The 24,106-nt window shown below is 37.1% G+C and overlaps 1 protein-coding gene across 1 annotated transcript; it reads left to right on the forward strand.

Moving 5' to 3' along the window:
- Positions 1-1,517: 1,517 nt before the first annotated feature.
- LOC113113061 (synapse differentiation-inducing gene protein 1-like) lies at positions 1,518-22,574 on the forward strand. The gene is made up of 4 exons (XM_026279213.1): positions 1,518-1,847; positions 4,341-4,944; positions 6,843-6,980; positions 19,391-22,574. The coding sequence occupies exons 2-4, from the start codon at positions 4,405-4,407 to the stop codon at positions 19,547-19,549; spliced, it is 837 nt and encodes a 278-aa protein (XP_026134998.1). The 5' UTR covers positions 1,518-1,847; positions 4,341-4,404; the 3' UTR covers positions 19,550-22,574.
- The last annotated feature ends 1,532 nt before the right edge of the window (positions 22,575-24,106 follow it).

The raw sequence follows: 24,106 nt of genomic DNA on the forward strand, positions 1-24,106 counted from the left end.
AAGCGCCTCCTGCTGTCAGAGAGTGGGATTGCATCTCAGTCAGCTTGTCTGCTCGTATAGCCTATGGTAGTTTTCTGTACCATAATTTCACAAAGCTAAAGTAACCATTCTGTTTTTGCTTCAAATTTTGAAATTATACAATTTAATCAGAAATTGCTCATGTAGGCTATGTTACATGTATGCTTCTAGCATCATGGTTTGGATCATGATTAAAATGCAGTGATTGCCTCTAATTTTAAATCGCTTCAGATTTGGCCTTTTACAGTTTGGCCTGTAAATGAGCAAATAAACATCTTGTTCATGTACTCATATTTTCATTCTTTCTTGTATCTTGCTTAAAAAAAATACATAGGCCTATTATTTTTAAAATACATATATAAAAAAATGGAATCAGTCCATTTACTTGTAAAAAACAAAAACAAAAAAAAACAACAACATTACAATCAGAATCAGCATGAAAAGTCAGGTTAAATGTATCCCTAAATTTAAGATTGTTTGAAATGAAAATCGGCCAATTGCACAATGTGATAAAGATTAGAATAAATATTGCAGCTACCTTGGATGAAACTAATAAAGTTATCTCATTTAAATAGGTAGTTGTTAGTGTGTGCGTGTGTGTGTGTGTGTGTGATTCTCATATTTACATTGCCTATTTATCATTTGTATTATGTTGTAAAGCTATGTTTCTGTGTGAATGATCGGTGGAGGAATTGGCTGTGATGCAAGGGGCACCAGCAAAAATCTTGCCTAGGGCACCAAATTGGCCAGAGCTGTTCCTTACCAATACAAACCTTACAACCATGTATAACATACCAAGGTAAGATTTAATGTTGTTCAAACACATGCCACATATACAATACTGATAGGCAGAATTAAACCATTATAGTAATTTAGTTTTTAGATTTATGGCCCACAGCTAAAACAAAGAACAGGACTAATTTTGGAAGAAAGATGCATATTTTTAATAGGCTACATCACTTCTCCTCCATCTATATTTTACATAACCTATATCCATATAAGATTTGTGTGTGTGTGTGTGTGTGTGTGTGTGTGTGTGCGCGCGTGTTATCAATTTGTTTGTCTATATGTTGTTATAATTTGATCTCAGTGTATAATGAAATTATTTTAATTTATAAAACAGAGTTCTGGTCCTAGCTTCTGATTGGTCAAAACAATATTCATTCTAACACACAATAATAAGAGCTAGGAAAACTCCTGCTCATCTGACACCCACAGTAATGTTTGCTTAATAAAGTAGTTAATATAGTTTAATAATGTTTATTATGTGGTTTAGCCTATCTTTTATAAAAACAATATACCTTATTGTATCCTGAATATGGTTACTCCACTGCTGGACACCATTAACCTGTCAGTCATATAACAACGCTGTTGTTGTAGTATGAATTTGATTTACAAGCATTTAATAAATATATAAATCAAAAACAAAATGTCCTGTCCTGTGCGATCTCTAGGACCCAGGGGACCCGAGCGTATCCATATAAAGACCTCAGATGAGGAGACAGCAGTGCATTACGGCGCGTGGACCAGTCTCGACGCGTCTCCTCGCTTATAACTGCATCACCGCAGAAGCCTTAAAAATGCAGTTTAATCGACAGCGTGTCCGCATGAAAGGTTTTCGCTGGTGATTTTAATTTCCCTCTACTCTTGACTGATGACTTCTCGAAAGGGGGACACTTTGGACTTTTATTTATTGCTCAGCTTCAAAAATAATAATAAGACTGTCTACGGATATATGACTCGAATGTTTCATCAGTTAATGAATGAGATGTTTCGTTGTTGAGCTGAACACTGACCGACTGCTACAGCAGCTGAGCTCACCTCGGAAGGTAAGTTAGCAGTCTGATCACGAACTTGTAGAGCACATGAATGATTGCAGCAGATGACATCAGTGCATCATCACAGTCTTCCTGAAGCCTGGCAGCGGTCACACACCTTCCTCGTGCTCTGCTCGTCTCACGTCATTGATCTCATTCTTGCACTGGTGCATTTAACGCATAGCACCATGATGCATAGCTGATTGAACGATGACTGTAATAGTGATGGATCATACTCATTCAATAATTCAGCTTACAGTGATGTGGTCAGTTAGGCTGCTTCTAGGACATATTGACAAGGTTTTGTGTCTCGGTCAGGTTTGACTCCGTGAACAGCTCCCGGACGCAGGCTGTTGCTGTTTGCTTTGATTTATTTGATTTATTTATTTATTTTTTTCAGAATTGACTTGCAGTGCGAAAAGCTTCCTCCAGTATTCATATTTCGGTTTGAGGACATTATATATTTTATTTCGAAATGAGTTTTTAATTGAATGTTTGAGACTGTAAAACATTGAAAACGTCACGTAGTGAATCAGATGTTTCATTACAGAAAAACTCTTTGTAAAATAGCCTTAAGAGTGCTTTTCGTGCCAATAATAATGAAATCATAAAACAGCAACATACATTTCAGTCAGTATCAGTTTTTCTGCCAGTGTGAAGCTCTGATTAAATGGCCTGTCTGATATGTTGGTGTAATGTTATATTGATGGAGCCTTGATGTTTTCACACCAGCTCTGTTAAACTGATGCACTCTATATGTTTAGTTGGAGGGTATCACTTGCTCTTTTATGAGGTTCCATTTGTGCCAAAATTATGTTGATATATTTAATGCTTTTCACAGATGCCTTTTCCCCTAAAGGACTGGTTTAAATAGTGATATCTGATTCACTTGTTCAGACTTCTGATCTGTTAAAGCTGTAGTTAAATGTGATTTTGAAGAAAACATTTAAAACTGAGGGCCAGTGTGCCGAGTTCACATCTTATAGCTTACAGGACAGTGCTGATGGTGTGATGGATGTTCTGTGCTTTGATGGCAGGAGGCTCTTAATCAGGTTATATGTTCGGTGCTTCTGCTCGACACACTGCTGAACTTTTGTGTGTTCAGGAACGCTGCCGCAGGGTTTTGGATAACACGGTGGTGCAGAGTCTGTGATCAACGGTCTAGCCGTGCATTAAACAACAGCAACCAACATTCACATGGTCGGGAAACAACAATTTGAGGATCCTTCGAGAGTTAGGAGGAAAAAAACTAAAGAAGTTGTTATTGAAGACTACAGTAGATGTCTGACGGATGTAGAACATCATTGTTGTTCTCTTTACCTTGAAATGACTTCAAATCTGACCAAACTGATTCAATATAATCCAATTAAATATAATTAAATTCAGATTTATTACAATTTCTTCTATTAATCTGAATCCCAGAACAGCCCAGCACATTAAAAAAATTCTCATCCCTTTCATGCATTTAGATTCATTTATTTATTATTATTATTATTTTTATTTTTTTGTCATTCCTATAACTGTCAATGTGATAGTTGGACTTTAAAGTAGATCCAAACCTTATTTGAGAGTGATTATGTCCACATTGATTTCACATTGGTGTTTTAGGAACCCAGTAATAATAATAATATTAATTAATAGTTTTAATTCTAGTTTCAAAAGTCATGACAGAAATATATTATTTTTTTAAATTATAATTAAAGATTTAATCATTTTAAAAACATTTAATAATATATGTAATTATAATCATATAAACATTTTACACTACTAATTACAGTATGTAGGCAGCCGGAGCTTCAACATAATTTATTTTTATTTTATAAAGATTTTTTTTTTAAATAATACTGCTGAATTGTAATCCTCCTTGCAGTATAGCTATCAAATTATAACCATATAAAGTAGTTCTGGTATGAATTAATGTATTTAGGTTGATTCAGTGATATCAAATACAATTTTTGACGAATAAATACAGTTAATTTAGATGTTACTGTTTTATCAGTACAGTTAATTAACCCACAGCTTTTGATTTGCTATTTATTTTAATTTTAATTGGGTTATAATTAATTATTAGCTTTTCATCAACTCATGAAACCCCTGCAGTTCCCTCACAAACCCTGGTGTAAAAGACTGTAATTTTATGTATATATATATATATATATATTTATTTATTTATTTATTATTATATATATATTTTTATGGTACATCATTTCATATGTAAATGAAAACTGGGGAGGTACTTGAAGAAATGCAAAATTAATTGTATATAAATAGACTTTTTCGTATAAATAGACTTTTTTGAGCAAAATATAATTGTATATTATTTATTTTCTCTTGATTCTGGTGTAAAATATGACTTATGGCGAGCTCTTGGCAGGTTGTGTGATGTACATACATTAAAAACACTTGATGTAAACACATTTCTTCCAGGACTTTCATTATACTCTTTTGTTGATGTGTGACATCAAATTCTCCTTCACATATTTTATAATGACATTTTTTTTGCAGGAAAGCCTCATGCCTCCACAAAGCCATTCGTGAGTCAAGGCTTCCTCCACAGCAGCACAGCAGCATGGAGAAAGGGCTCCGAGCACGACTCGAAACAGGAGCGGGAGATGACCACGACCCTCTTACTCAAGGGAGGACCCCATTAGTGAGGAGTGCTGACTTGGGACATGAATGTTGCAGATGTAATGGTTTGATCAATACCCACAACTTAATGGTGGAGTCTAAGGAAGGACTGGTGTCGGTCTATTCTGCCCCACAGTACCAGGGCCATGTGGGGTCCAGGGACATAAATGGGACACAGGACGGTCGAGGACCCCCATTGTTGCTCAACCCCAGTGCCCTGCCCCAGGCTATAGAGCCTTACTACAGACCCAACCTCCTTCTGTACCCCGAGAGCGTGTTGAGAGCATGGGGAGAGGGGGGGGACTGCTGCGAGACCACCTTCATTGAGGAGATGAGCGCTGCCTCGTCTGGCTCAGCCGTCGCTAGAGACAGACTTCTGTTCACTGACAGCAAGCTTCTGGATCTCTCTGTGGAAGACGCCAGGATCCAGACGCTCTCCTGTGATGCAGATGAAGATGATGAAGAATTTCAGGAACTCGAGGTGAGAGACCACATACACTATCAGACTTTTAAATGCATAGTTCATAATAAATATAGAGCAAAATAAATCATTTGCTCACCACCCTCATGTTGTTCCACACCTGTATGTACTTTCTTTCTTCCGTGGAACACAAAATAGTTTTTTGTCCATACAGTGGAAGTTGGTGGTAGGACTGCATGATTTGGGGAAAAAAGTCATTATGATTTTTGTGATTAAATTGTGATTGCAATTTAAAATTGTATATAAAATAAAAAAATAAACATTTGTGGTATATGTCGCTATTTTCATTATGATTATTTTTCTTACTAAATAAAATATGACACAAAATAAAAAAGAACTATTGTAGTATTTCACTAAAATAAAAAATCAAGTATTTAAGAAAAAAATAGGAATCGTTTTAGTTTATGTGCGATTTAAAAAATGAAACAAAATAAGAAATCTTAAAATTACAATACTTTACTGTAAAATAAAAAATCAAGTATTTAAGAAAAATAACAATATAATAATCATTTTGATTAAAGGGCAAATAAAAATATTGAGGAAAAAAACTAAATATTACTATTGTAATATTTCTACATAAAATGAAAAAAATTGGGGGGTTAAGAAAAATAATATTTAATTTTAAGTACAAATAAAAATATTAAATAAGAAATTACTATTGTAATATTTCACTGTAAAATAAGCAAAATAACATAATTATTATTTTAAGTACAAATAACAAAATATTATTATTGTGTTATTTCATTGTGAAAGAATTCTAGTATTTAAGAAAAATAATATTTTTTAAATGATAATAATGCTAGACTTTTCAGTCTTTTGAAATAATTGCTGCATCACACAAATGTTTTTATTTAGAGGTAGTCCTTACCAATGCAAACCATGCTGTTATACAGTGCTTTAAGGACCGTGTGAGATCTCCGTCTTCCCCCTGTCATATGGTGCCTCTGATCGGAGCGAGCATGTGTCTGGAGCTCCTGCCAGATGACTGGGAGAGAAATTGTGTGCCGTACCAGAAGGCTGTGGAGAGAATGTAAAGAGAGCTGGTCTGGACAGACAGTTTCCTGCTGCTGCGCGTCTGTTCTGAGACGAGTCCTGCGAGCAGAGCACAGCCAAACATGCAGATGTGTCGCATCCAGTTCACATGGGAAACATTTTCTTTTTTTTTCATTTAATGACAGTACATAGTTTCTAAGTTCCAAAATGACAAAAGCAGTAGCATTTACAAACAACAGCGTATCTAAAAGTATGAGATAACGACAAACAAACACACCATTAAGATCCGTGCTTGCACAGGTTCTGCCCTCTTCATTAATATTCTCAATCGGGCTCAAATTGATAAGCAATATAGAGGACGTTATTGTTTACAATACATCCGGAGCACATTCTGAACTTGGGAGAGGCGGGATGTTCAGACGCGCTCGAGACGGTTTAGCCAATCACAACACACCGAGCCAGCTGACCAATCTCAGCCCATCGTGTATTTCTGAGGGAGGGGCTTCATAATAACAGGAAATAAATCAAGCCGTTTGTCAGAGAAGGGACAGATCGGTGTGGAATAAAGCTAAATTATGTGAAAAATAATGCGTTTTTAAGAAATGAAGCAAGAACATGCACCCCATAAACACAATCAAGCCTAGAAAAAAAAAAAAAAAAAAAACGTAAACCATCCCTTTAAGCAAGCGGTAAGGTCAATTTTAACCCTATGCTATAAAAATCGTCCATTTGCTAAATTTATGTTGATTTTGATCCCATGAATTACTATCTCTGTTACAAACATTACTCCACTTTTTTGGTCTTCTCTTTCCCTGAAAAGAAGCACAGAGATATGAAATGGAGAGCGTTAGATGAAAAGCCGCTCTGTCTTCTGATTCATTCAGTGTTTTGTGTGTTTTCTGCAGAGTGAGTACTCCAGTGACTCAGAGAGCGAAGACAATTTCCTCCTGATGCCTCCGAGGGACCACCTGGGCCTCAGTGTGTTCTCCATGCTCTGCTGTTTCTGGCCCCTGGGCATCGCAGCTCTCTACCTGTCTCACCAGGTGAGGAGCTCTCAACCACTAGCTCATATGCCAACATAAATACCAATGTTCAAGAATTAGTTACATTTATTAATACTAACAGAACGAATAAATATATAGTTAATTAGCTTAACTATACACTCTTCAAATAAAGCTTCCAAAAAGATGTTTTCACAGCCATGCCATAGAAGAACCATTCTTGGTTTCCCAAAGAACTTTTCTGATCAGTTCTTAAAAGAACCCTTTTATTTAGTCTGAAGAACATTAATAATCTAAAAACCCTTTCCACCATAAAGAATCTTTTGTGGAATGGAAGGTTCCATGGAAGACTGTAGACTGTTTACAGTTGCTTAGCAACATATCACAACTAATGCGTGGTCACAGCTGTGAATACATTATACTGGCTACTTTACAGCATATTTTGTCTCAACAATCTGTTTTATAAAAAGCAATAAGCCAGAAGAAGTCGGGAGTTGCTTTACAAATGGTATTAAATAATAATTTTGGGGTGCAACATTTTTTGTAGAAGTTGTTAGGCAGGGTAGGATTTTTTTTTTTGCATCCATTTTACTTCATTTTTTATTGAAAAAAATATATATATTTATATAATAGTAACAACAACAATAGTAATATTATTATTAATTATTAATATTATTATTGTTGTTATTACAGTATTAGTAGCACAATGGATCTAAATAATAATAATAATAATAACAATAATAATATTAATGAATGGATAATAATAACACATAGGAAAATATTATTATTGTTGTTGTTACTCGTTAACAACAATATAATAATAATCATAATATTTTTTTTTATTGTTATTATATGGTCTTCAGAGTTTTATTGATAATTTCACCATACTTGTCCCCTATTATTCCCGATCCTCCTTTAGGGCAAACTATACAGTTTATTTCATGACAGTGTCAGTGTTAGAATATATTGATGGTCCCAAAACAGGCTTCATTTTCATAAATTGTAATGGGTTTGTGCGTTTAAACCTTCAGTGTTCATATTTGACACAGACTTTAAACGTAGTTTCTCTGTTTCTCTCTGTCTTTTTCTTTCATGCGGTACATCACGACTCAACACCCACAGCTCTCTAATTCTCTGCCTGAAAATAAATAAATAATAAAAAAATAGAAACCCTTTCTCAGCCTGGTTCTTAAAATCTAAGCTTACACCAAAATCAAGTCACTGTGATCTTTATACAAACCTCAAGAGATTCACATTGCAGAATATTTGATCATGTAAGAATTTCGCAAAAAACACCTGATTAAACTCTGAATATCAGAATACATTTATTAATATCATCTAAAAGATGCTCGATACATATCAAATATTGCATCACGTGGTCCAAGAAGGTGAAGGAGAATTTAAATTCTAACAATCAAAGCTTTAATATATAAAACATAACCTTAGAGACAGATCACAAAACTAGTGACAAAAGCAACAAGAACTGACAAACACAACTGAAAACTTTGGGGTGCATATACCCACAGGCCAAACAAGGAACTAAATGAGAAACAGGTGTAAATGATAAATTATTAAGGATGCACCGGTTAACCGGCCATAAATCGGAACCGGCAGGTTTTTGCTTAAAATACGCAATCGGCAATCGGACGGTTTTTGGTCTTTTTTAGGCCGATTTTTCCGGAAGTGCGGCCGTGTGCACAGACTACATTGTAATCGTTCGCTATGTCATTTGTGTGTAAGTATTTCGAAATCTGTGCACAGGACACGGGCAGCCGATCAGCACTGGAAATGCAGAGCTACATGTCCGACTCTGAGGCACAGATAGCAGCAGGAAGCGATCAGCTGTTGGTGTACTGGCGAGCAAATAAGAATCCCTTTTCTGCGCGAGCTTACTGTTACCGGTCCGAGCCCTGAACACGAGTAGACCGTGAAGAGAGGTTCAGATCAACTCTCACGTGTTGGATGAGAAACGAAACGGACTAAACTGTGACGAAACTTTTTTTTTTTTTGTAAAGTGGAACTTGCATACACGTTTGAAAAGCCAGAAGTAAACGACAGTTGATTAGTTTTATTTTACCTTAAAATTACATTGACTTAATTTGATTTAAAAATCACCTGCTGTAGCACACTGAGAAAAAGTGTTTCATTCATCCAATTAAAAAAATTTTGGGTAATGATTCACATCTATATTTTTTTACTTGAGAGAATAGTTATTTATTTTTCATTGGCTCAAGTGAAAAAAATATAGATGTGAATCATTACACTATATTTTTTATTTTTTTTATTGGATGAATGAAAACACTTTGCATCTTTGTTTTATTCGCACCAACATTTTTTGATTTTAACATTTTGGAATAATCTATTTATATAGCATACTTTTATTTAGTCTGTAAACAAAGACACTGGTAAAGACCAGACTTTTTTATTTAAAACCAAATTTAAAAACTAAAATACTGAATGCTGATCAAGAAACATCTTATTGAAAACAGAATTTAACTGTGACATATACAGAGCAGTGGCTTGTAGCACAAACTCACAGTTGCAGAATATATTACAATCCATAATGTTTGTAAAAGCATATATATAGTATCACACAAATACAAAATGCTGTATTTGATGCCACTTTTAAATAGGGTTTACCTAAACCACACACACACACTTACAAAATAGTAGTTAGCATCTAAGATAAATCACTTGTAAAAAATAATTCATTCAATTTGGTTGTCCTCACTCTAAACAAGTTCTATAGAAACTAAATCTGTCTATAGATGCAGAAAATGATTCTCTGGTTAACCATTTAGATGAGTTAGATTAAATAATACGGTAGACAAAATCGTTAAACAATGAGAATACATGCAAATAAAAAGTTTTATAGTAAACGGTTACTGTGAATGAAACATTTCTATATATGAAACACTTATTTTAGGTAGTGAAAAGAATACTTTGTGATTGTCTATATTGTACTAAGACTTGAAAAGATGCTGAAATATTTGAGTGCACTATAGTTGTGATATTAGTACTAAGAGTGTTGAAATAATAGCAAATAATAATAACTGTAAAAAATACCACTAACAGGTTTGATTAATTTGATAATTGCATCAAACTTGATGTAGATATTGTAACAGATTTCTTATCTAACACTAGCCCTGGTCTTTCTCTTATGATTTTTTTTATTTCTCTCTGCTAGACACTTCCGGTATACTTAAAGAAAAGGTGATTAAATTTCAATTGAAATGTAACATCATTGCTTTGAGTTTGGAGTTGTGTGTATGTTGAAGGCTGAGTGTAATACAGTTTGAATGGTCATGTATTATGCATCTAGCGTTTCTCCAGGGCTTTTCATCTTCTCGCTGGGTTTAGCGAGTAGCTAATGGATGGCCGATGTGAAAGTCATCCACCAGCGGGACGTTCTGTGAGCATGAACCAGGCGTAATGTGCCTTGAGGGAGGCCGAAGCAGCCTCTTTGAACGGCTCTTTTTCTTATATTCTGTTCAGTGGCATCATTTTAAAAGGTTATTGCTGTCTGCTAATGTAATTTCATAGAAATTGAATCATACATCTAAAGCATTTGGCTTAAATTCGAAGTCTTATAGAATCATTTTGCTTTCATGTGCTGTCTGCAATATCTTACAAAATTCAGTGCAGAATACAGTTTTGCTTTCCCATAAAATGAATAAAATGATGTTTAAGAGTCTGATATTGAGTCTGATATTCTGCACAGACCAGGAACAATCTGCTCAAATTTCTAATATACATTTTTACTTCAAACGAAGCTGGTTGAATTGGTTCATGGTTGAAATGTGGCTGTTCACTGAGGCGCTCTTATTAATGTTCATGGAAAGCAGACGTTAAACAGAATGTTATTTAAAAGAGATGTTTGTGATTTTCTATGGATCATGGTAGCATTATAACCAGGAATATATGCAGATACGTGGTTGAGATGAGTCTACTTTTAGTTGTAGGTGCCTGGATCACTGTACTGGAGCTCTACAACCCCAGTAAAGTATAGCAGAAAGCAGTAGTGTGGTGTCCAGGCTAAAGTATCAGCACTTGTTGTAACAGTGAAGAGTCAAAGATGTTCGGATTCAATTGCAGCATTTATTAAACAGAAAGGTCAGACAGGCAGAAATCAGAAATCAGAAATAGCGTCAGGGATAACCAGAATTGAAAAAACACTCAGAAATGTTAGAGGGGCTAAACAAGACTTCACAGTAAGTGAGAGTGATTGTGCTGCTTATTTGTGTGTGTAAATGAGGTGCAGGTGTTGCAAGGAAATTGGCTGATGAATGAGGTGCAGGTGTGGCAAGGTGATTGTGATGCAGTGACTCATGGGGAATGTAGTTTGGGTGTGGTGCAACAGAATGAAAGGTGCTAGTGTCCAAGTGATGATATAGTGACATCTGATGGTTGATGGAAATAGAAGATTCCAGAGTCCTGAGTGGAGTGCCCTCTGTAGGAGTTCATTGGCACTACAGCTAATGAGCGTAACACTTGTAAATATGCACATTTGTAAGAATAATGAGACTTGAAACAATCTAATAGCTACTACATATTCACAACATTAACTTATTTAATATTACATTTTAATGAAAATGTGATGACGCCCATTATATAACGGTTTCATGTGTATTTGTGATTTTGTTTCACTGGTTACTAATTATATCTGTGTATTGGGAGATGCATTTTTTATGTTTTCACAGAGATTGCATCTGTGTACATTTTCAAGGTTTTCACCAAAGCAAGGAAGCAATTTTGAATTTTAGATTGGGATAAAACTGTGTGATGGTGCGATGGATCTCATCATAGTTTCTGCTTAAGGATTTATTTTTTGCAGATATTAGGACATTACAACATTCTAAATAATAACAAGTAGTATTATATCACATTTTCATTCAACATTTTCATTCAAATGTAATATTAAATAAATCACTCTTGTGAATATGTAGTAGCTATTAGATTGATTCAAGTCTCACTATCCTTACAAATTTGCGTATTTACGAATGCTGCTTGTACATGGCGGTACAGAAAAAAAAAACCCATCTCATCAGATGTATTGCAATCAAATTATAATTTCAGATCAATTGTTCTTATTAGACCTTAAAGCACAAGTAATTATTAATTTAGGTAGGTCATATAGGTCCTATCTGCTTTTGCTAAGCTGTGCATAATCTGACTCATTGCTTTTAGAGCGTGTTCTAACTCAAACACAATAAGCTTCTTATGTAACGTTTTGGGAAGAGAGGGTGCAAGTGTGGGCTTTGTAGAGCATAAGCTTTGAATAAAATACCTTTTTCTGAACAATCGTTTTCATTTTGTCAGCAAACCGTTGGTGCTCTGTGCTCGATCACAGCCGAGATTCAAATAAGCCAACTTCACAAGTCAATATGTATTTGTGCTGCCGTTGATTATGCAGGAATGTCTCATATTACTACTAATTGAAATATATTCTGCAAAGTTAATCACTAATTTGACTAAGTGAGCGATTGTTGTCTCATTTGATTATTTTTTTTTTCATCTGTCATTGCTCTGTTGTTAATTTGTTTTTACTTTGATTTGATGGCAATTAATTATGCATGTCTAAACTGAAGCAGTAATTAGGCAACTAAGTACAGTACTGTATGGAACAATAGGCTGATAATCATGTTTGCACACTAACTGTGCACATTAACAGCACATTTACTTTGCAAATCTAAGTTCAAATACAACTGCATGACTAATTTTGTCTAATTTTCAACAAAAGCGGCATTAAAAATACTGGAGATTACACTATTTTGATTTCCTTAACATAGATTCACATATACCTGACTGGTTTAAAACAATTGATGGTCTGAAAGGCAAATAGTAAAAGTGGCTGTGCTTGTGACTTATGTGACATTTCCAGAGGCCTAAGAACATTTAAGATATATGCCAGGCAAACAAATGAATAACCTAAGTGAATATAACAACATACTGCTTTGCTTCTTGGACTGCAGGGCTAAAATTTATAGCCTGACAGTAAGCATTACAAAAATCATGTTAACTCTGTTTGTATTACGAGCCCTAGGGAAAGCATCCGCACAAGATCCTCATGTGTACCAACGAGGGCTCAGAGCTGCACCAATGGACTGTTTGCTTTTCCAACAATGCATCATGATAATGTCAGTGACTGTTTTTTTAAATAAAGTCTTTTGTGATTGATTTAGTGAATTCTGGTTAAAAGCAGAAATAAGGTGTGCTCACCCCTGCTGAACATGACATAACAGCTTATGATTTACAAATTACAAGACCCTTGTTGTACACTAACTGTAAATGTAATTGAACCACAAATTCTTCTCTCAACTTAAAGAAATCGTACACCCCAAAATGATAATCTGCTACAGATGTACTCATCTTCAGGCCAACCAAGATGTAGATAAGATTGTTTCTTCAGGGGAACAGATTTGGATAAATGTAGCATAACATCACTTGCTCAACAAAAGTCACTGCAATGTATGGTTGCTATCAGAATGAGAGTTCAAACCGCTGATAAAAACATCAAAATAATCTACAAGTAATCCACACTGCTCCAGTCCACCAGTTAACATCTTGTGAAGTAAAAAGTTGCATGTTTGTAAGAAACAAATCCATAATATAGACATTTTTGCTTCTGGATAAAATCATCTATCCATAATATTGCTATTTCCTGTGAAAAAGTTGTCTCGTCTGAATCAGGAGAGGAATATGCACAAATCAAGCACCGTTTGCAAGCAAAAATAGTCTAAAAAAAGTTCCAAACTAATATATGAGTGGATTTTTTATGTGAAAGGACAGCAGGGTATGTTTTTAATTTTTTTTGGACTGGAGGAAGCATTATTATCTATTATGGACTTTGGAAATGACGGTTTAAAGAGCAGGTCATATGGGTTTTTGAAAAATATATATTTTTGCAGTTTGTAATGTAGTTATCCTTTGGTGTAAACAGTCTGCAAAGTTGTTAATAAAAAATTGCATGATAAATAAAGATATTGTCTCTCAAAAGAAAGAGTTGACCCTGAACCACCTTAACGAGTCGGTATATTTTTGTATTTACTGCCAGTTACCTATAAATGTCACAAAGTAACACGTTTGTATAATCCCAGCCTGTCGCAGTTCTCACACGTGCACCTTAAATAAGAAAATACTAACAAAGAATGCTATAAAACGTCTTGGTCACGTCAGTGCCCGACGAATTTGGATCTCGCTTCGAGAGACCAAACTGCTTCGAGTGTATACTAAATTAGCTAATGCACATTGGCATGCAATTATTGCGTCCAGCTGCGGCTGATCACAGCTTGCGTTTAAGAGGCAGAAGGTACAATGCATACCAGGATTTTGCTCAGGAGTTCCGCTGCAGCTGCCATATGCCCCAGAAGCCTCTGAAATAGTGTCAGTGGGACCGCCATCCTGCCCTTGATTGAATTCAAGCAGGTCAGCACTGACCGTGCACGTTCCTCTGTGAGGAATGCTGTCTGTTTGACCGAATCCAACTCCATACCCAGAAAAGAGATCCTCTGGGTTTGGGAGAGTTTGCTATTTCCCCAGTTGACCTGAATACCCAACAGGCTGAGGTGCTAGAGCACCAAGTCTCTGTGCCCACACAACTGATCCCGAGACTGTGCTAGTATAACCCAATTATTTAGATAGTTGAGGATGCGAACTGAGGGGAACAAGAGCCTCTGTGACTTTCATGAAGACACCGGGAGACAGGGAGAGCCCAAAGGGCAGGACCTTGTACCGATATGCCCGTCCAAGAGTGTGCAGTGCAATGCTTACCTGGTTCCACAGGTTGGCAGAGGGTGCATGACTAGGGCCATTGTTGACGCTTTCGAACCAACTGCAGCAGCCGGCTGGCGAAGGAGGAGTGAGGTCTGGTGTTGGGCAATTTGCTACGTGCCCTACTGGGACCCAGAGACTTTACAGATTATTTCTGGGGGAGGAAGAGGCGTTTTCATCATCCCCCAATAAGCAGCTTCCTCCCTCTCTGGGTCTCCTGTACCGGGGCTTCTTGCTCTGCTCTTGCTCACGGCCAGGTTTGACAGGGCCAAGAAGGGTAGGTGCAGCCTGCCTACGCCCAGCTCCACTGCACCGCGTGCTGGAAGTTGCTGCGGATGTGGTGCGGGAGTGGGGGTGGACACAGGGGGTTTGCCTTGGCAATGAGCAGGCTAGGGCGCTGCAGCCAGCAGATGGGTGGAGGAAGCAGCTGCCTGCCGGGGCAGGGTGTGCGCCTTAGTCTGCTTCTGTGCAGGTCAGTCTGGGACACAGACATTAAGGAACTGAACTTGTCAGCATCCTTCATATCAGACAGACACAGCCAGGGATGTGGACATCGCACGACCAAGAGAACTCACGGGGACATTCGTCGCTCAGAGCGCGAGGTCAGTAGTGGTTCGGAGCTCTTTCAGAACATCTGGATCATGACCACCTTGATTGAGGTCTTTCAGTGCCTTGGCCTGATGAACCTGGAGTGACACCATAGCTTGTAAGGTGGAGGCAGCTTCTCCAAAGGCCATATAAGCATCGCTGGCCAGTCGAGTACCTACAGACCCGATGGGAGGCACCCTCTATCTAGCACTGTGTGAAGGCAGTATTAGGTCACAACTGCATCGCAACCAACCGCTCCACCGGGGGACCCCTGTATACCAACTAGATGCACCACCATCAAGGGTGGTGAGGGAGGAGGAACCAACAGATCGGTTTCCAACAGTAAAAGTTGTCGTCCATGACCTGTTGAACTCCTCATGCACCTCCGGTAAGAAAGGCACAGAGGCGGGGCACTTAGAACCAGCATGAGCCACCCTGAGAAACCAATCATCCAGCCTTGAGGTGTCGGGACCCAGTGGAGATTTCCACTTGAGCCCTACCCTCTTGGCGGCTTGGGAAAGCATAGTCGCATATCCCTTTTTTCTGTGGAAACCGAGCCTGGCCCGCAGCTCTGAGAAGGTCATCATCCAACACAATGGGAACATGACTCATCCACAAAAGCCACCTCAGCGTGTTTAATGCCTAGACACCTGAGGCAGCTATTGTGACCATCACCTGTTGCCAGGTACCAACCACATCCAGGAACGCACGGCTGAAATGGCATCTTTAAAAAGACGATCCGTCATCTTTACAAAGATGTACCCATGTAAGCTCTTTTAGAAAAATTTATCTTTCAGGAAAATGCTCTTTTAGTTCTGAGGCACACAGGGGAATGGCCACTTGCAGCACGACAGGGGGTAGTGCGGCCTGAAGTTTGCAACCCACTCGACACAGGAATGACCCCTGCTGAAGCGCCATACCGTCAACACCAGAAGCTTCCAAGGGCATGTTAAACTCGTAGCTCACTGAAGAGACTTGAATGGAGCAGAATAATGTTGTCGCTTGGCTCTGAAGTGAAAACCTGTTATGCAGTGCACCTGCTGCCTGTTTATGCTCAAGCTATGATCAGCGGCAGCTGGATTCAATAATTACATGCCAATGTGCATCGTTTAGTTTACACTTGAAGTAGATTGGTCTCTTGAAGTGAGATCCCAATTTGTTGGTCACCGACATAATGTCCAGAGTGACCGACTGAAAGGGAACTGCTGTCACATCATGTAAAGTATCACATACAAAGTTTAAACTTACCACTGAGAAACATCCTGATCAAGTCTTGCTTGCCATGGAGTTTCTGGTTCACTGCATCGGTATCATCCTCGGACTTGGGCTTGAATTGATAAGGTAATATCGATGCCATTTTTTTTAACCTTATAGCATCTTTGTTTACAAGTAACCCACCTGGGCAAAAAATAATGGACTTTTCATTTCCGACACGCATTGTATATTGAAAGATCAATTACTACAGACTTGACCAGCTGACCAATGAGAGCAAAGTTGGCTTATGGAAGGTAGGGGTTTTCATACCTTGAGCTCAAACTTGATGAGAATTCAAAAAAATATTTTAATATTAAATGTATATTCTGAGAAAATTGCAATGTTTTCCGACCTTAGATGCATTTAAACCTGGTGTAGGGGACTCCAACACAATATTAGGACACTTTAAAGTTAAAATGCCTTAGTTCCTGTATATGCGTCTAAGTAAATTGTTCTTTACAGTAAGAATATAATGGTTCTTTTAAGAACTGTTCACTGAAAGAACCAAAAATAGTTTTTTGGCATCACTGAACATTTGGAACCTTTTATTATAAGAGTGTAGAAAAGTAAGGAACAGTATGGAACAAATATACCTGTATGCCAAAAAAGTAATACTAGCCTTATTTGAAGAGTTACAGCATGAAATATCTAATTGCCAGGTGTTATTTAATAATAGCTTAAGTAAACCTAAAAATTATTAAATTAGTAATCACACAGCAAAAAAACACTTACAAAATGAAATCACCTTCATTTTTGACCAGCTTGGCCAGGTTGCAGCAAAGCTTTGTAAAAGACAGCAGTCATTGTCAAGTATAACAAACAAAAATGCAGTTGGAAATTGGAAAATTGCATTTTCAATTTCATTCTTTGACCGTTGTGTTATTTCCATGCCATTAATGTACTCCCCTGCCTGTCTGCAGCATGTAGCCATGCTGTGGGGAGTGCTGACATCTTGCAGTAATTTCAAGAGACCCAGTAGTAGGCAGACCACATAAATTTTTACTGCTGCCCTGTCAATGACCACTTTCGCAGGAAACTAGTGGATCTTCCAGAGACTAGAAACTGTCTTGAGCTCAATATGCCTGTGAATTCTTGAATCACTTTAGCTTCTTCTTTTACTGGATCAGCTCAAAAACTGACCATTTACTTTCTTAAAGCTGCAGTCGGTAACTTTTGACGCTCTAGCGGTTAATAAACAGAACTGCTTGCGTCTTGCGGAAGAACATCGTAGCCGGAACTACTTCTCTCTGTTTATGTCTATGAAGAATCACAAAGGTACTGGGTTACTCTGCTTCGGGGTACCGCGGCAATCTAAAATAGTCAGAATATAAACACTTATTATAGGTGCACCCTAGTGATTCAGGACAAGCTAAAAGCACGATTTGGAAAATGGATTCCTGGTGTACTCGCTTATTATATACATTTTTCTACATTTTGAACACAAACAAAGTTACGGACCGCAGCTCTGATTGGTTGTTTCTTACTGGGAGCAATACATTTCTGCAAATGGCAATAGGAGCACTGGGAGGAGCCAGAGGTGCTTGATTTTTTTTTTTTTTTACAGATTATCTGTCTCATATTCTACTGTCAGGACATAATGACAGGCTTAACAAATATGTAAAAAATATATTTTTACAAAAGTTACCTACTGCAGCTTTAATGCATGTTCCTTGTGCATTAGTGCATGTTATTGGAAATAGGACATGTACAAGTCACATTCCCATATGATTTGGAAAATCATCATTTGTCTAAATATCTGAACACCTTTCTCCATTTATTTTGATATTTACACTACCGATAAAAAGTTAAGTGTCATTTTAAAATATATTCAAATAGAAAATTGTCTTTTCAAATTGTAATAATATTTTAAAATATTTCTTCTTTTACTGCATTTTTCAGCAAATAAATGTTTTGGTGAGCATAGGAGACTTCTTTTAAGAAAATTAAAAACTTTTGAATGGTGGTGTATATGTATTTGCTCTAAAATGGCATAGAGAGGTGGTATTTAATGTGAGAACTTAGACAATTAAACTTTTTTAGTAATTAAACAAGGAAAAGTGATTTCATAATTTGTATGTGCCAATATGAAAACACAACATAATAAAATAAATGTTTTATCTAGAAATACACACCGATCAACAGTGGTTAACCGGCGACAAGGTTCAGCCAATGCTCAATGATGCACGTATGGACCTAAGGAATTGCCTGTGTGGTCTGATCCAACAGACGAGCTACTGTAGCTCATATTTAGGTTGAGCATGACTAAAATAATTTTGTTTTGTTCCTACATGATGATGCAGTCGCTCAGAAGTAGTTGAATTATGATCGGCTGCTAAATTTGATGGCAATTTTAATATGACCCGATTAGCATCATCAGGTTATTGTGGGCCGACCCGTTTGATGGATGTTGGCAAAGATGAAAGACACAAGCCTACAAACAGACAGTCCAGCTTTTCTCCCTAATGTAATAAATCAAGATAATAGATGGCAAAATAGCTCATAGCGGTCAGAAAGGAGATCTGTAAGCGAACAGGGAAGGAAAACGAGGCAGTGGGGTGCTGAGATGTAAATGAATTCATCAGAAATGTCTGTCTTTAATCTTGGCAACATTTCCTGGACTTCAAAGGCTGCGGGTCCCCGCAGGAGAGCTCTGAGTCATGCAGCACTTATTATTTATGCACTTTACCAGATCTGTCAGTAAGCTGCTGGAGAGCGGCCAGTTAGTAATGTCTCTGTTTTCTTTCTCTCTGCATCTCTCTTATGCGATCATAGCTCGTTCACACTCCAAACGTTTTCAAAACAAGTTCTATTTCTGTCTTTGTTCTCCCTCTCTCACGCAGACTAACAAAGCGCTGACTAAAGGAGACTTTCACCACGCCAGCTCCAGCTCCAGACGTGCGCTCTTCCTCGCCGTACTGTCCATCACCATCGGGACAGGCATCTACGTGGGTGTGGCTGTGGCTCTTATAGCATACCTCTCCAAAAACAATCACTTGTAGCCTTCCCATGTCCAAAACCACTCTCACGGTCGGAAGAAAACTTGATTATTTTGGGATCTGCTTTTTGGGACAACACCCAATGGTCACGATACAGGACTCACCAGCAATGTGCTCCACTCCTGCACTTTTAAAAGTCGTGTTTCCATTTCGTTGGGAAGATCAGCGTTTGTGTAAATGGTCTTGATCACTTATCTGCATTTTCATGTGAATGTGCCGCCCATCACTATTGTTTTTTTTTGTTTTTTTTGCGCTCAGTGTTTGTGCAAGTTCAAATCTATTTCTACACACAAAAGATTTTGGCCAAGTTAAAGTCGATATGAAAACCTGATTTATTTTTTTAATGCATGTTCTTAAAAATAGTTCTTCCATACTGTGCACGTTTTTTCCAAAAAAAAAAAAAAAATCTCCAAAATGGATTTATTTGCTCTGTCACTGTACAGCTTTCCTTTTTGTCATCAGATGGATGGCCAATCCGTGCAATTTCCAATGGATGAAATCAGGGGCCGGTTGCACCAGCTGTGCGCAAGTTACAAGTTTTGATGTAAAAGTGCATTTTACTATTAAATATTTTTGGATTGCACCAACTCTACACATAAACTAAGTATTGACTAAACAAGCCTCCAAACAGATGTAACAGTTGGAATGAAAGAGCAGAATGATCAAATGGCATCAATAAGGTCATGTTTTACCTGACAAACTTTATAGACATACATAATGTAGAAGTGAGCAATATTTTTTTTTCTTGATTATTTTAATGATACTTTAACAATATTTGGCTGAGTGTGTTTTTGTGCTTGCAACTTGGCTGGTTTAGGCCTATCATGGATAAATATGACACTAAAACCTCCAGAAAGTCCCTGTCTTAATGAGTGATTCATTGAATCATTAATTCAAATGATGTGTTCAAAACAATGATTCATTTAGAAACTAAGCATGTGACTGGCTGCATCCGAAATCGCACCCTTACTGTACCTACGATATAGTAGGTCAAAAACAAAATAGTGTGTGACAGTTGATGTTTCATTAACAAGGTTCGGGGGCTCTCTGGGTTTGGGCTATATTCCGGGCTCAGAGTCAAAGTAAAGTAAAAGTAAAAGTTCCTACTTAAGAGAGGATGTGATTTCAGATGCAGACCCGGTCTTTATGAACATATTATTGACTCAAATGATTCATTCAAAAACAGATCCAATCACTCAGGAAACAAATCTTCCGGCTTTGTTTGTAACTATTTTTGTTGGTGAAAAACCCCCAGATAATATTGTGTCTAAAATGTAACTCATGTAACCCAATTAATTGTTACCCCAAAATTAACTTCTTGTTTGTTGAACTGTTGTATAAAATCAGTATCACATTTGCGATTATGCTCACTTGACCATGCTAATACCTGTATTTGGGAACATCATACATCATATCATGTTTTGGGTTGTTTTTGCGAAGTGAGTGACATCAATAATGGCAACTTGCTCATCGTTGAAACAACAATTACAAAATTATCATAGATGATAAATATCGCATACCCCTAATATGGCTGTTAACATTTTGAGAGAATATTACGTGAAAATTATTGTTTACAAACCTGATCTCAGTGTTAGAGCATTGCATTAGCAGCACAAAAGGTTGTGGCTTCAATTCCCGGGGAACATACATATTGACAAAAAATAAAATAATGAATTATAGCCTGAGTGCACTGTAAGTCGTTTTAGATAAAAGCTTCTGCTAAATGCATAAATGTAAATGTAAACAGTTTGTGTTCATCGCTCCGCGTTTTGCATGGCAAGTAATATCAATCATATTAATTATTTATTTTTTATATAATTTTTTATTGTCAATTGAAATTGCAATGTTATTTCATCACGTAGTATCATATTTTCATAGAAAAACAAATTTTTGTCATTTTATGTGAGGCGCAATAAGATAGAAACAACCATAATTAGAAAAAAATCATAGCATTTTAACAACTTGGGTCCTATTAGATAATTGAAGATAAACGCCACATTACGTGACTATGTATTAAATGGTGCAACAAAAATCAAGCACGGATTTATTTACAAACTAAGCTAGTATAAGTTACAAAGGATTTAGTGTGGTTCCAATTTAAGTAAGAACTTCCGAACGGCTGGTGTAACCCTACCCAAGTCTACCCATTTTTCTTTTTTTAATTGTTGAATTTTGCTTTACTCGGTAACATGTCTAATTTTAAATTTACAGTAAAAGGGTTTATGAACAGTATTTCCTGTTGACTTTAATATTGGTTCGTCACAAACAGAGTATTTGATATACAGATCAAACCTCTCTAAAGATGTGAACGGGATCTGAATCTGAACAATCAGTGTTTTTTCTGGAATGTTTTTTGGAGTACACGAAGCATCAATCTGAGGTGCCACAGTGCTTTCAAGCCCTTTTAATAAGAGCTACTCAATCTTACTGTCTGTGACACAAGAAGGGGCATTTTCAACTCTCTTTTGATATTACAGACACAAAATGAACATAAAGCCATATAGATGGGTTGCTCAAGCCAGCGCATTGACTTTTTTCAAAATGTAAGGGTGAAATCATTCTCATGGGGCTGTAACATTTAATACGAACTACTCTGTAATCAAGTCCTAAGGCTTTCAGTTTATACATGTCAATGTATGAATCTCCCATACTTTGGGAAACACCTCTTGCCAGCAAGCTCATGCTAATTAAATGTGGTCTTTTCATTCAAAAATGGTGTTGGTGTGTTTAATCTGGGCCATTTGCTTTCAGATTTGTTTTATTTCTTTTACTTTGAAAATAATTAAATTATGGTTCAGTTATAGACAGACAGCAAAATATGGCATATGTCCTTTCTGGGTTTGATTTTTCCACATGTATACAGAGAAATGTATCTTTACTGTGGATTCAACTACCATGTTAACAGAACATCAGTAATAGCAGATTTGCAACACAGCATTTGCTCCAACAATAACCTAATGTTAATTTATAGTAATGTATTGATTCAGAGTAGATCCTTGGATTCTAAAAAAACTTTGTAAATTTTATATTAAAGGTGCTTTTTGTTTTTGTTGGTTGACTTATGTGTAACATAAAACAAGATATTTTGAGAAATGGCTCATTGTTTGTTTTGTCCAGTGGAAGTCAATGGTCCCCAATGGTTAACAGCATTCTTCAAAATATCTTTTTGTGTGTTGTGTGTGTTCAAAAGGTCACATTCACACTAGAATATGGATCATATGGACCATAGAACATGGCCATGTAGAACACAAACCCAATTCCAAAAAAGTTGGGACACTGTACAAATTGTGAATAAAAACAGAATGCAATGATGTGGAAGTTTCATATTTCAATATTTTATTCAGAATACAATATAGATGACATATCAAATGTTTAAACTGCGAAAATGTATCATTTTAAGGGAAAATTAAGTTGATTTTAAATTTCATGGCATCAACACGTCTAAAAAAGTTAGGACAAGGCCATGTTTAACACTGTGTGGCATCCCCTCTTCTTTTTATAACATTGTGTAAACGTCTGGGGACTGAGGAGACAAGTTGCTCAAGTTTAGGAATAGGAATGTTGTCCCATTCTTGTCTAATACAGGCTTCTAGTTGCTCAACTGTCGCAGGTCTTCTTTGTCAAATCTTCCTCTTTATGATGTGCAAAATGTTTTCTATGGGTGAAAGATCTGGACTGCAGGCTGGTCATTTCAGTACCCGGAACCTTCTTCTACGCAGTCATGATGTTGTAATTGATTCAGTATGTGGTCTGAAAGAGACGACATCTGGATGGGAGCATATGTTGTTCTAGAACTTGGATAAACCTTTCAGCATTGATGGAGCCTTTCCAGATGTTTAAGCTGCCCATGCCACACACACTTATGCAACCCCATACAGGCTTCTGAACGGAGCACTGATAACATCTTGGTTTGTCCTTGTCCTCTTTAGTCGGGATGACATGGCGTCCCAGTTTTCCAAAAATAACTACAATTTTGATTCGTCTGACCACAGAACAGTTTTCCACTTTGCCACAGTCCAATTTAAATGAGCCTTGACCCAGAGAAAATGTATAGAGTTTTAGCCGGCAGCGGCGAATGGCACGGTGGATTGTGTTCACCGATAATGTTTTCTGGAAGTATTTCTGAGCCCATGTTATGATTTCCATTACAGTAGAGTTGTGTATGTGACTCAGTGCCGTCTAAGGGCCCGAAGATCACGGGTATTCAGTATGGTTTTCCGGCCTTGACCCTTACGCACAGAGATTGTTCCAGTTTCTCTGAATCTTTGGATGATATTATGCACTGTAGATGATGATAACAAACACTTCAAACACTTTGCAATTTTTCTCTGAGAAACTCCTTTCTGATTTTGCTCCACTATTTTTCACTGCAGCATTGGGGGAATTGGTGATCCTCTGCCCATCTTGACTTCTGATAGACACTGTTACTCTGAGAGGCTCTTTTTATACCCAATCGACTTATAAGGAACAGCTGGACGACCAATTTGCAACTTATACATACATTTAACTTTTCCGGCCTCTTATTGCTACCTGTCCCAACTTTTTTGGGATGTGTAGCTC

The sequence above is a fragment of the Carassius auratus genome, chromosome 13, assembly GCF_003368295.1.
Source record: "Carassius auratus strain Wakin chromosome 13, ASM336829v1, whole genome shotgun sequence".
Taxonomy (NCBI): Eukaryota; Metazoa; Chordata; class Actinopteri; order Cypriniformes; family Cyprinidae; genus Carassius; species Carassius auratus.